The 12,537-nt window shown below is 36.3% G+C and overlaps 1 protein-coding gene and 4 pseudogenes across 10 annotated transcripts in view; all 5 read right to left on the bottom strand.

The window, feature by feature from the left end:
- Nucleotides 1–12,537, bottom strand: part of LOC121323860 (protocadherin gamma-A11-like) — a 103,121-nt gene that overhangs the window by 32,249 nt on the left and 58,335 nt on the right. Inside the window, exon 1 of one of the 10 annotated variants that reach the window (XM_041265158.1) lies at nt 6,890–6,970. The exons of the other annotated variants lie outside the window; for them this stretch is intronic. Coding sequence (XP_041121092.1) covers nt 6,890–6,955 — 66 coding nt within the window. The 5' untranslated portion in view covers nt 6,956–6,970. Of the gene's footprint in view, nt 1–6,889; nt 6,971–12,537 lie in introns of those variants that run through there. 10 annotated transcript variants of the gene reach the window in all.
- Nucleotides 297–4,564, bottom strand: LOC121324260 (annotated as a pseudogene).
- On the bottom strand, nt 4,514–6,883 carry LOC121323865 (annotated as a pseudogene).
- LOC121323862 lies at nt 8,393–11,272 on the bottom strand (annotated as a pseudogene).
- Nucleotides 12,342–12,537, bottom strand: part of LOC121323864 — a 3,206-nt pseudogene continuing 3,010 nt past the window's right edge.

Here is a 12,537-nt window from a genome sequence, read left to right as displayed (position 1 = left end):
ATACATGCATGCATACTTACATAAGTAGCCTACAGCTATAGCCCAAAGTTTTGCATCACTGTATAGAATTCATTAATTTTGCTTCATAAAGTCAAATGAAACCTGATGAATAATGTTAACATATTGAATTACATACCGCTTTGTAATTTTGCCATATATATATATATATATATATATATATATATATATATATATATATATAATATATATATATATATATATATATATATATATATATATATATATGGTGTAATATTCATTAAAGCTTACCTGTATTGAAGGATCTGTGACATAAATTAAGCACTGGGGTCAACAGCTAAGGTGCTTTGACTACAAGGTCTGATATATTTGAATTCGATATTTCCTGAATCAGTTGTTAAACACACCTCGTAATTGTACACATGTCGAAGTGTTCCTGTCCCCCCGACGTCTGTATACTGGGCTGGGTATTATGGAATGGCATGGAGGTTTCTGTTTGATTCATGAAATAGACTAGAGTGTCTCCATTTACAGAACTTTATTGACGTCAGAACCATGATCGAGACAATAAAAAGAAAGGACACTATAGTCAATAGTAAGACCAAATAAAATGTCAAATTTTCATTGTAATCCTTATCTTGTGTGACATCACTAAATTCCGAAAGTACTTCAGTGAAGCTGTCTGCAATCACCACGTTCACATTCACTGTAGCTGAACGAGAGGGCTGACCATTGTCCTCCACTAAAACAACAAGTCTTTGTTTCACAGCATCTTCATCAACAACCTGGCGCACCGTCCTTATCTCCCCATTTTACAGCCCCACTTCAAAAAGTGTCCTGTCTGCAGCTTTGTGCAGTTTGTATGAAAGCCACGCATTCTGTCCAGAGTCGACATCAATAGCTACCACTTTAGTCACAAGATAGCCAACATCAGCTGAACGAGGCACCATTTCAGCCACCAGAGAGCTTTCAATTTGTACTGGATAGAGAATCTGAGGCGCATTGTCATTCTGGTCCTGCACAAAGATGTTTACAGTCATGTTGCTGCCAAGTGATGGTGAACCTCCACCTAGAGCTTTAACGTGGATATGAAACTCTCTCATTTCCTCATTATCAAACGAGCGCGCTACGTAAGGTATGCCTTTGTCTGAGTTAATGGAAATATATGAAGATACAGGTACTCCGTTTATATGTGTTGGTTCCAGTAAGTAATTAATACGAGCATTCCGGTTTGCATCTGGGTCTTGAGCTTGTATAGAAAGTATATATAATCCTGGGGAGTTGTTTTCCATCACATAAGCGGTATACAATTCCTGATCAAATTCTGGAGCATTATCATTAACATCAGAAATAGTCAGTACAATTATCAGATTATTTTTGAGAGCAGGCACTCCTTCGTCTATGGCAGTAATAGTAATGTTATATTCTGAGACTTGTTCTCTGTCTAAAACTCTTTCTGTCACCAAGCTATAAAAGTACGTTGTAGATACTTTAATTTTAAAAGGAAGATTGTGATCAATTAAACAACGAACTTGGCCGTTTTTTCCAGAATCCATGTCTTGGACATTAATCATAGCTATAACAGTTCCAGGTAACGAGTCTTCAGGTATTGTACTCGAGAATTACATTATTGATATAACTGGAACATTATCATTTACGTCAATAATTTCAATTATTATTTTACTAGAATCTGAAAGACCACCGTGGTCTTTTGCCTGTATATTAATCTCGTTAATTTTTTGTTTTTTCAAAATCTAGTTGCCCTACCACTTTTAATTCACCAGTAGTTGGTTCTAGCGCAAACAGTTCAGAAACGCTGCATGTGACGTGCGTAAACGAGTAAGTCACATCACCATATGATATCGTATCTGCATCAGTTGCATTCACTGTCAGCACTACTGTCTCCTTCAAAGCATTTTCAAAGACAACAGCTTTATAAACTGCCTGACTAAAAACAGGGGCATTGTCATTGACATCCAGAATAGTGATGTGTATTTTAACTGTACCTGAGGGTCCCCGCCGTCAACAGCAATTAATGTTAAATACTGATGTTCTTGTTTTTCTCGTTCCAAAGGCGTTTGCACCATCATCTCTACAGATTTATTGTCATCAGACCGGGAATGCTGCTTTAAAAGAAAATTATCACTTGGCATAAGTGAATAGCTTTTAAGAGTGTTTATGCCCACATCGGGATCCACAGGGCTCTATACTAAAAAACACGCTCGTGGTACAGCTAACTTGCTTATTTCTAAACTAATTTCATTCTTGATAAATGTTGGAGCATTATCGTTAATATTCAGAATTTCAACAGCAACACAATGCAACTCCATTGGATTTTCGAGAACAATTTGAAAACTCACACTGCATGGAGATATCTGTCCACATATGTGTTCCCTGTCTACTATTCTTTCTTTAACAATCAATATTCCTTTGTCCACATCTAGCTCAATATACTCACTGCTATTGACGGTAAAGATCCGGGCTTTGCCCCACATCAGTCTTTTAAGATCGACCCCTAAATCTTATGCAACATTACCGACAAAATATCCCTTTTTCATTTCTTCTGGGATAGAATAGTGAGCCTGCCCAAAAACGACATCTCCAGCACATATACAAATAAAGAAAAATTGTACTTGCCATTTGAGTGCCCAGACTTTCTTTCTGCAGTCGATTTCAAGACTACCAAAACCAATGTTTTGCAAGGTAATCAGTCAAATATGTACACCAAAATATGTTAACAATATCGAGAAAAAAACAAGTATTTTGTAGATGATTTGTCTGTATTTCAGTTTGTCTGAAATACGCTGGATTCCTGCACCTGCAGTTTTTGTGTTGTAATCCACGCACTGTATTGTGCAAACTGCTCTTTCTGTCTGTCTTATACTGACCAATAACAGAGGAGGTCCAGCTGGATCTGTGCTTACAGAATACCACCTCGTTGATCAACAGCGGCACATAGAGTTCAAGTCGAGAACGACTACCAAATTAAATTAAATATATTATACTGATTTATTTCCTGATATAACAGTCCACAACGGTTAAACTCCACCTCCCTACTTTTAGTTATAAAACACACACACACACACACACACACACACACACACACACACACACACACACACACACACACACACACACACACACACACACATATGTAAATGTTTTAAAAACTATTAGGCTGTATAAAGTACACTGTGTTGATAGAAAAAAAAAAAGTATATAAACCAAAAAGTTATATTAAACTAAAACAACGTGTCCATATAGTCCATACATCTGCTTATACTGCAATATACTATATAAAGTTATGAAATATATCATGTAAATTGAAGCGATAATCAATATAAACAGACATTAAAAAAAAAAAATTAAAAGGTGCTATATCTATTAAAAAATGACATCATGATAATAAAAAGAAAACTACTTAGGACCATGTTAGAACCAAAAGAAGACTCCCCAAAAGTGAACTAAGCTGTTCATGTAAGAGTGCTTTAGGAACATGAACAAATCCCAAACACAATTTCTTAACATTTTCTTAACAATTTCTTTTCTTTTCTTTTACATATGTATGCATTTTAATAGCAATTATCTTTAATACAGGGGTTACAACACAGTCATTTTTGCTGATAGTTTATATTGTACTGAATCCTACACTGTTCTTCTCAAACTGTAAACTATTTTGTGACTGATGAGGTCTGACAGGACCTTGCCGTTAATTTCAGCACCATGCTGTTGAACAGCGACACAATAAGACTTATGTAATACCCATAACTGCCATAACCATTCCAATGTATCAATGTGAATCTAAATACCTAGCCACGGGAGCTTGCGTTTAAATACCAGTTGCAGTGCATCGCTTTTAACACAATATGCATGCGTGTTCATTTACAACAGAAATGTGTAACACTAATATTGCACATTTCTAACAGACCAATTTAAACGAGAGGAATCTAATTACACCAAATAAATTGTTCCCCAAAAGACAGTTACTGAAGCTATTGAATGAGAAAATGAAACACAAGGAAATCTGAACAAAACTCGTTATAAAATAATATCATTACAGGATTTAGTGTAATAGAGATACTACCCCAAAAGTTTTACAATTGCACTTACGATTGAATGTTTAAATTCGTAGAAGGAATTATGTTGTTATTATAGAGGGATAAATCATATGCCCTGACATCTCACCAAAGCTTTACCATTTTAAAATATGAAAGATGATCCGTTTTAGAAGTACATTTTTAAAAAATCACAAAAAAGTTTCACATCGTTCTTGTCAGTGGAGTTAGTGAACGTTTTGTTTAGTTATTGATATGAAAGAAATGTTGAGAATGTTGCGCTCTGTTATAATAATAATAATAATAATAATAATAATAATAATAATAATAATAATAATAATAATAATAATAATAATAATAATAATAATAATAATACTCCATCTTGTCCTAGTTTTAGCTATCAAAAATTAAAGTAAAGCATTGTGAAGATGAATCTGTATATAATAACAAAAGCTTTAATAACCAAGGCTCACCTGTATAGAAGGGTATGTGTCGTCTATTAGATTATTCTCTTTCTGGACGTGCAGCATGGTCTCTGCAGCACTCGGGTCAGCACTTAAGACGCCTTGGCTACAAGGTCTGATGTATTTGAATTCGCTCTTTCCCGAGTCGGTTGTTAAACACACCTCGTAGTTGTACACATGTCGAAGTGTTCCTGTCCCCCCAGCGTCTGCATACTGGGGTGGGTAATATGGAATAGCAGGGAGGTTTCCGTTTGATTTATAAAACAGTCTGGACTGTCTCCATTTGCAGAACTTCACTGACAACAGAATTATAATGGAAACAATAAAAAGAAAGGAAACTGTAGCCAATGATACCACCAAATAAAATGTCAGATTGTCATTGTAATCCTTATCCTGCGCATTGTCACTGAACTCTGAAAGTACTTCAGGGAAGTTGTCTGCAACCGCCACGTTCACATTCACTGTCCCCGAACGAGAAGGCTGACCACTGTCCTCCACTAAAACAACAAGTCTTTGTTTCACAGCATCTTTGTCAACAACATGGCGCAACGTCCTTATCTCCCCACTTTGCAGCCCCACTTCAAAAAGTGTCCTGTCTGTAGCTTTGTGCAGTTTGTACGAAAGCCATGCATTCTGTCCAGAGTCAGCATCAACAGCTACCACTTTAGTCACTAGATAGCCAACATCAGCTGAACGAGGCACCATTTCAGCCACCAGAGAGATTTCAGTTTGTACTGGATAGAGAATCTGAGGCGCATTGTCATTCTGGTCCTGCACAAAGATGTTTACAGTCACGTTGCTGCAAAGCGGTGGAGAACCTCCATCTTGAGCTTTAACGTGGATTTGGAACTCTCTGATTTGCTCATAATCAAACGAGCGCACTGCATAAAGTATTCCACTGTCTGAGTTAATGGAAATATATGACGATGCAGGTGTCCCATTAATCTTTGTTTCTTCCAGCGAGTAAGAGATACGAGCGTTCTGGTGCCAGTCCGAGTCTTTGGCTTCAACAGAAAATATAGATAATCCTGGAGAATTGTTTTCTATCACATAGGTACTGTATGATCTCCGATTGAAAATCGGTGCGTTGTCGTTAATATCGGAAACTTTCAGCATAACTGTCTGGTTATTGGAAAGAGGCGGCGACCCTTTATCAGTACAGGTAACGGTAATGTTATATTCTGCAGCCCTTTCCCTGTCTAAAATACCGTCTGTTAGTAATGTGTAATATGTTGATAAAGAAGACATTATTTTAAAAGGCATATTTTGGTTGATTGAACAACTAACCTGTCCGTTTTCCCCAGAGTCGAGGTCTTTGACATTAATAACAGCTATAGTAGTTCCTGTTAATGCGTCTTCAGGAACTGGACTCGAGAAAGAACTTAGAGTTATTATTGGGGCGTTATCATTTATATCAGTAACTTCAACTATTACTTTACTGGAATCTGTAAGTCCTCCGTGATCTTTTGCTTCTAAATATATTTCATAATGTTTATCTTTCTCAAAATCTATTCCCCCCGCTATTGTAATTTCACCAGTAAAACTATCTACTATAAATATTTCGTCAATACCATCAGTGGCGTGTGTAAACGAGTAGGATACATCTCCGTATAACCCTTTATCGGCATCTGCTGCACTAACTGTAGCCACTAAAGTACCTATAAGGGAATTTTCAATCACAGTAGCTTTGTAAACTTTCTGAATAAAAGCAGGGGCATTGTCGTTAGCATCCAGCACCATGATGTGTATATTAACTGTGCCCGACCTCTGAGGGTCCCCGCCGTCTACTGCAGTTAAAGTTAAAGAGAGTTCATCTTGTTTTTCTCTATCCAGAGGTGTTTGCAGCATCATCTCAACAGATTTAATATTATCTGAGAGGGGGTGTATCTTTAAAATAAAATTATCAGTAGGTTTAAGGATGTAGTTTTGTAATGAATTAACACCTACATCACAGTCTGTGGCGCTGACTAGCAAGAAGCCTGCACCAGGCACTGATGACTCGCTAATTTCCAATCTCATGTCATTATTAGGAAATGTGGGAGCATTATCGTTCACATCCAAAATGTCAACAGTTACACGATACAACTGAATGGGATTTTCAAGGATAACCTCTATGCTGAAACTGCACGGAGATATCTGTCCACACAGTTGCTCCCTGTCTATTCTTTCATTAACAACCAAAGTTCCTTTGTCTATATTTAGCTCTACGTATTGACTGCTGTCTCCGTTAATGATACGAGCTTTTCCAGATTTTAATCTTTTAAGATCTAAACCCAAATCGTGTGCAATATTACCTACAAACGATCCTTTAACCATTTCCTCTGGAATAGAATATCGCACTTGTCCATAAACTACCTCTGCAGAATATATACAAATAATGAAGAACCGTACTTGCCATTTCATTGCAAATCCTATTCTTTCCAATGCGATTTCACCTTGTCCAAACCGCGTATTCATCACGATTATCACTCCAATACAAAGATCACAACGGACTTACAATGTCCAGTAACTGGTCATTGATAAGAGCTCGGTTCTTTGTGTCTTATGTTATAGCCAGATCTTCCAAAATGTAATGATTTCTGTACCGCAGTCCCTGTGTTGTAATCCACGCACTGTATAGTGCAAGCTGCTCTTTCTGTCTGTCTTATACTGAGCAATAATAGGGGAGGTCCTGCTAGATTTGTGCTTGCAGAACATCACCTCGCTGATCAACAGCGGCATCTAGAGTCTAGCTTTATAATATTTATTTAAAGCTATACTCCGAATGTTCGTTTTATTTCGTGTAATAGTATAATATAGTAGGAAACCAGAATAAAATAATCATTTCAACAACAAAATAGTCATTGATCAACAGCGGCACTTAGAGTACAAGTCAACAACTGCATACGTGTTTAAAGCTATACTGGTATTATTTTGTACTAGTAATATATATATATATATATATATATATATATATATATATATATATATATATATATATATATATATATATATATATATATATATAATATATATAGAATATATATAATTGAGTTACTTTGAAATGCTCTAAAATAGCTGCAACACGCCTCGCTATACCATATAAAAGAATTTCTTCTATAAAATGTGTTAACGAAACACGTCTAAGAAGAATAAACTCCTACGTTTACAATGTATACTCTCCCTTTAAGACGCTCGAAAGTAAAGTACCAATTCAGAATAAGTAAAAAGGCACATTCTTTAAATTAGCTTGAAAATAAATATTTTGTTGTAATTCATTTTTTAAATTTTATTATTTTCAATGTATATTTTACAGTGGAAATTGTCTCTATCCTAGCTTTGAAAGAGAAGAATACCACATTCAAGCAAGGTTTATTTTGTAATAATAATAAAACTATAAAAAATCAAATCTATAAAGGTCTACAGCAGACTGTTATAAAAGAGATCATTCACCCAAGATTATACATTCAACACTTTTTGGATGGTTCTTGTGTGACGAAGTCGAGTTCAGCCACACATACATAGGATAAATAAATAAATAAATAAATCCCCTTTTAAGAATATACAACTTTAAATAAAAACTTTAAAAACTAAGCATAAACAAAAATAGAAACATTTCCGTCCTTTGTCGAGTCGGTGAAAGGTCCGTTTCCTCAAGAAATGCTGACGGTAGATTAATTACATTTTAAAATACATATATTTATTTGGTGCTCAATGACTTATCATACAGAGTTTGTGTTACCAATTAATTAAAATAAGGCATTGATGGCTCTATACACAAACATTTTATTCATGGGTTTTTATTTTAAGTTTTTTTTTTTACATTATGATCCGTATATAACAACAATACCTTTAATAACCAAGGCTCACCTGTATAGAAGGGTCTGTGTCGTCTATTAGATTATTCTCCTTCTGCACATGCAGCATGGTCTCTGCAGCACTCGGGTCAGCACTTAAAACGCCTTGGCTACAAGGTCTGATGTATTTGAATTCGCTCTTTCCCGAGTCAGTTGTTAAACACACCTCGTAATTGTACACATGTCGAAGTGTTCCAGTCCCCCCAGCGTCTGCATACTGGGGTGGGTAATATGGAATAGCAGGGAGGTTTCCGTTTGATTTATAAAACAGTCTGGATTGTCTCCATTTGCAGAACTTCACTGACAACAGAATTATAATGGAAACAATAAAAAGAAATGAAACTGTAGCCAATGATACCACTAAATAAAATGTCAGATTGTCATTGTAATCCTTATCCTGCGCATTGTCACTGAACTCTGAAAGTACTTCAGGGAAGCTGTCTGCAACCGCCACGTTCACATTCACTGTAGCTGAACGAGAGGGCTGACCATTGTCCTCCACTAAAACAACAAGTCTTTGTTTCACAGCATCTTTGTCAACAACCTGGCGCAACGTCCTTATCTCCCCATTTTGCAGCCCCACTTCAAAAAGTGTCCTGTCTGTAGCTTTGTGCAGTTTGTATGAAAGCCACGCATTCTGTCCAGAGTCGACATCAACAGCTACCACTTTAGTCACAAGATAGCCAACATCAGCTGAACGAGGCACCATTTCAGCCACCAGAGAGATTTCAGTTTGTACTGGATAGAGAATCTGAGGCGAATTGTCATTCTGGTCCTGCACAAAGATGTTTACAGTCACGTTGCTGCAAAGCGGTGGAGAACCTCCATCTTGAGCTTTAATGTGGATTTGGAACTCTCTGATTTGCTCATAATCAAACGAGCGCACTGCATAAAGTATTCCACTGTCTGAGTTAATGGAAACATACGAAGATACATGCGTTCCATTAATCTGTGTTTCTTCCAGTGAGTAAGAGATGCGAGCGTTCTGGTGCCAGTCCGAGTCTTTGGCTTCAACAGAAAATATAGATAATCCTGGGGAATTGTTTTCTATCACATAGGTACTGTATGATCTCCGATTGAAAATCGGTGCGTTGTCGTTAATATCGGAAACTTTCAGCATAACTGTCTGGTTATTGGAAAGAGGCGGCGACCCTTTATCAGTACAGGTAACGGTAATGTTATATTCTGCAGCCCTTTCCCTGTCTAAAATACCGTCTGTTAGTAATGTGTAATATGTTGATAAAGAAGACATTATTTTAAAAGGAATATTTTTGTTGATTGAACAACTAAGGTGTCCGTTTTCCCCAGAGTCGAAGTCTTTGACATTAATAACAGCTATAGTAGTTCCTGTTAATGCGTCTTCAGGAACTGGACTCGAGAAGGAACTTAGAGTTATTACTGGGGCGTTATCATTTACATCACTAACTTCAATTATTACTTTACTGGAATCTGTAAGTCCCCCGTGATCTTTTGCTTGTATATCTATTTCATAATATTTGTCTTTCTCAAAATCCATTTCCCCCGCTACTGTAATTTCACCAGTATTGGGGTCGACTTCAAACCTTTCGTCAATACCATCAGTGGCGTGTGTAAACGAGTAGGTTACATCTCCGTTTAACCCTTTATCGGCATCTGCTGCACTAACTGTAGCCACTATAGTACCTTTAAGCGAATTTTCAATCACAGTAGCTTTGTAAACTTTCTGACTAAAGGCAGGGGCATTGTCGTTAGCATCCAGCACCATGATGTGTATGTTAACTGTGCCCGACCTCTGAGGGTCCCCGCCGTCTACTGCAGTTAAAGTTAAGGAGAGCTCATCTTGTTTTTCTCTATCCAGAGGTGTTAGCAACACCATCTCGACATATTTAGTACTATCTGGGCGGGAGTGTATCTTTAAAATAAAATGATCAGTAGGTTTAAGGATGTAGTTCTGGAGTGAATTAACACCTACATCACGGTCTGTGGCGCTGACTAGCAATAAGCCTGCACCAGGCAGTGCTGACTCGCTAATTTCCAATCTCATGTCATTATTAGGAAATGTGGGAGCATTATCATTCACATCCAAAATGTCAACAGTTACACGATACAACTGAATGGGATTTTCAAGGATAACCTCTATGCTGAAACTGCACGGAGATATCTGTCCACACAGTTGCTCCCTGTCTATTCTTTCATTAACAACCAAAGTTCCTTTGTCTATATTTAGCTCTACGTATTGACTGCTGTCTCCGTTAATGATACGAGCTTTTCCAGATTTTAATCTTTTAAGATCTAAACGCAAATCGTGTGCAATATTACCTACAAACGATCCTTTAACCATTTCCTCTGGAATAGAATATCGCACTTGTCCATAAACTACCTCTGCAGAATATATACAAATAATGAAGAACCGTACTTGCCATTTCATTGCAAATCCTATTCTTTCCAATGCGATTTCACCTTGTCCAAACCGCGTATTCATCACGATTATCACTCCAATACAAAGATCACAACGGACTTACAATGTCCAGTAACTGGTCACTGATAAGAGCTCGGTTCTTTGTGTCTTATGTTATAGCCAGATCTTCCAAAATGTAATGGTTTCTGTACCGCAGTCCCTGTGTTGTAATCCACGCACTGTATAGTGCAAGCTGCTCTTTCTGTCTGTCTTATACTGAGCAATAATAGGGGAGGTCCTGCTGGATTTGTGCTTGCAGAACATCACCTCGTTGATCAACAGCGGCACTTAGAGTACAAGGCAAAAACTGCATACATGTTTAAAGCTATACAGGTACTATTTTGTACTAGTAACACGCCTCCCTATACCATATACCAGAATTCCCTCTATAAAATGTGTTAAACACGTCTAAGAACAATAAATTCCTACGTTTACAATGTATACTCTCCCTTTAAGACCCTCAAAAGTAAAATACCAATTCATAATAAGTAAAAAAGCACATTGTTTAAATGAGCTTGAATAGAAATATTTTGTTGTAATTCTTTTTTTTTAATTTTATTATTTTCAATATACATTTTACAGTGGAAATTTTCTCTATCCTAGCCTTATTAGAGAAGATTGTCACATTCAAGCAAGGTTTATTTTGTCATAATAATAATAATAATAATAATAATAATAATAATAATAATAATAATAATAATAATAATAATAATAATAATAATAATACATGCATAAAGTGAATGTGAAGTAATAATTATGCAACTAAAATAGCCTAATAATCACATTTTTACAAAAGGGTATCTGATCTGATTATACATTCAGCACTTTTTGGATGGTTCTTGTGTAACGAAGCCGAGTTCAGCCACACATGCACAGGCAAAATAAATATATAAATAAATCCCTTTTTTAAAGAATATACAACTTTAAATAAATACTTTCAAAACTAAGCATAAACAATAATAAAAACATTTCCCGTCGTCGTTTGTTGAGTAGTTGAAAGGTTCGTTTCCTCAAGAAATGCTGACGGTAGAATATTGTGGACTATATCTTACTCTACTACGACTACGACTACTACTACTACTACTACTACTACTACTATTACAACTAACTAACTATGCTAGTAATAATTCTCCAACTTCAGTGATTAATTACATTTTAAAATACACACACACACACACACACACACACACACACACACACACACACACACACACACACACACACATACACATACATATATATATATATATATATATATATATATATATATATATATATATATATATATATATATATATATATATATATGACTATATTGGTACTCAATGACTTATCATACAGAGTTTGTGTTATCAACTAATTAAAATAAGGCATTCATGGCTCTTACACAAAGATTTTATTCATGGGTGTTTTTTTAACTTTTTTTCCATAGTGACCCGTATATAATAACAATACCTTTAATAACCAAGGCTCACCTGTATAGAAGGGTCTGTGTCGTTTATTAGATTATTCTCTTTCTGGACGTGCAGCATGGTCTCTGCAGCACTCGGGTCAGCACTTAAGACGCCTTGGCTACAAGGTCTGAGGTATTTGAATTCGCTCTTTCCCGAGTCAGTTGTTAAACACACTTCGTAATTGTACACATGTCGAAGTGTTTCAGTCCCCCCAGCGTCTGCATACTGGGGTGGGTAATATGGAATAGCAGGGAGGTTTCCGTTTGATTTATAAAACAGTCTGGATTGTCTCCATTTGCAGAACTTCACTGA

This window comes from Polyodon spathula, chromosome 12 (genome assembly GCF_017654505.1).
Source record: "Polyodon spathula isolate WHYD16114869_AA chromosome 12, ASM1765450v1, whole genome shotgun sequence".
In the NCBI taxonomy this organism is placed as follows: domain Eukaryota; kingdom Metazoa; phylum Chordata; class Actinopteri; order Acipenseriformes; family Polyodontidae; genus Polyodon; species Polyodon spathula.
The sequence above is the reverse complement of the archived record's forward strand: the minus strand, read 5'-3'. Positions and strand labels throughout refer to the sequence as shown.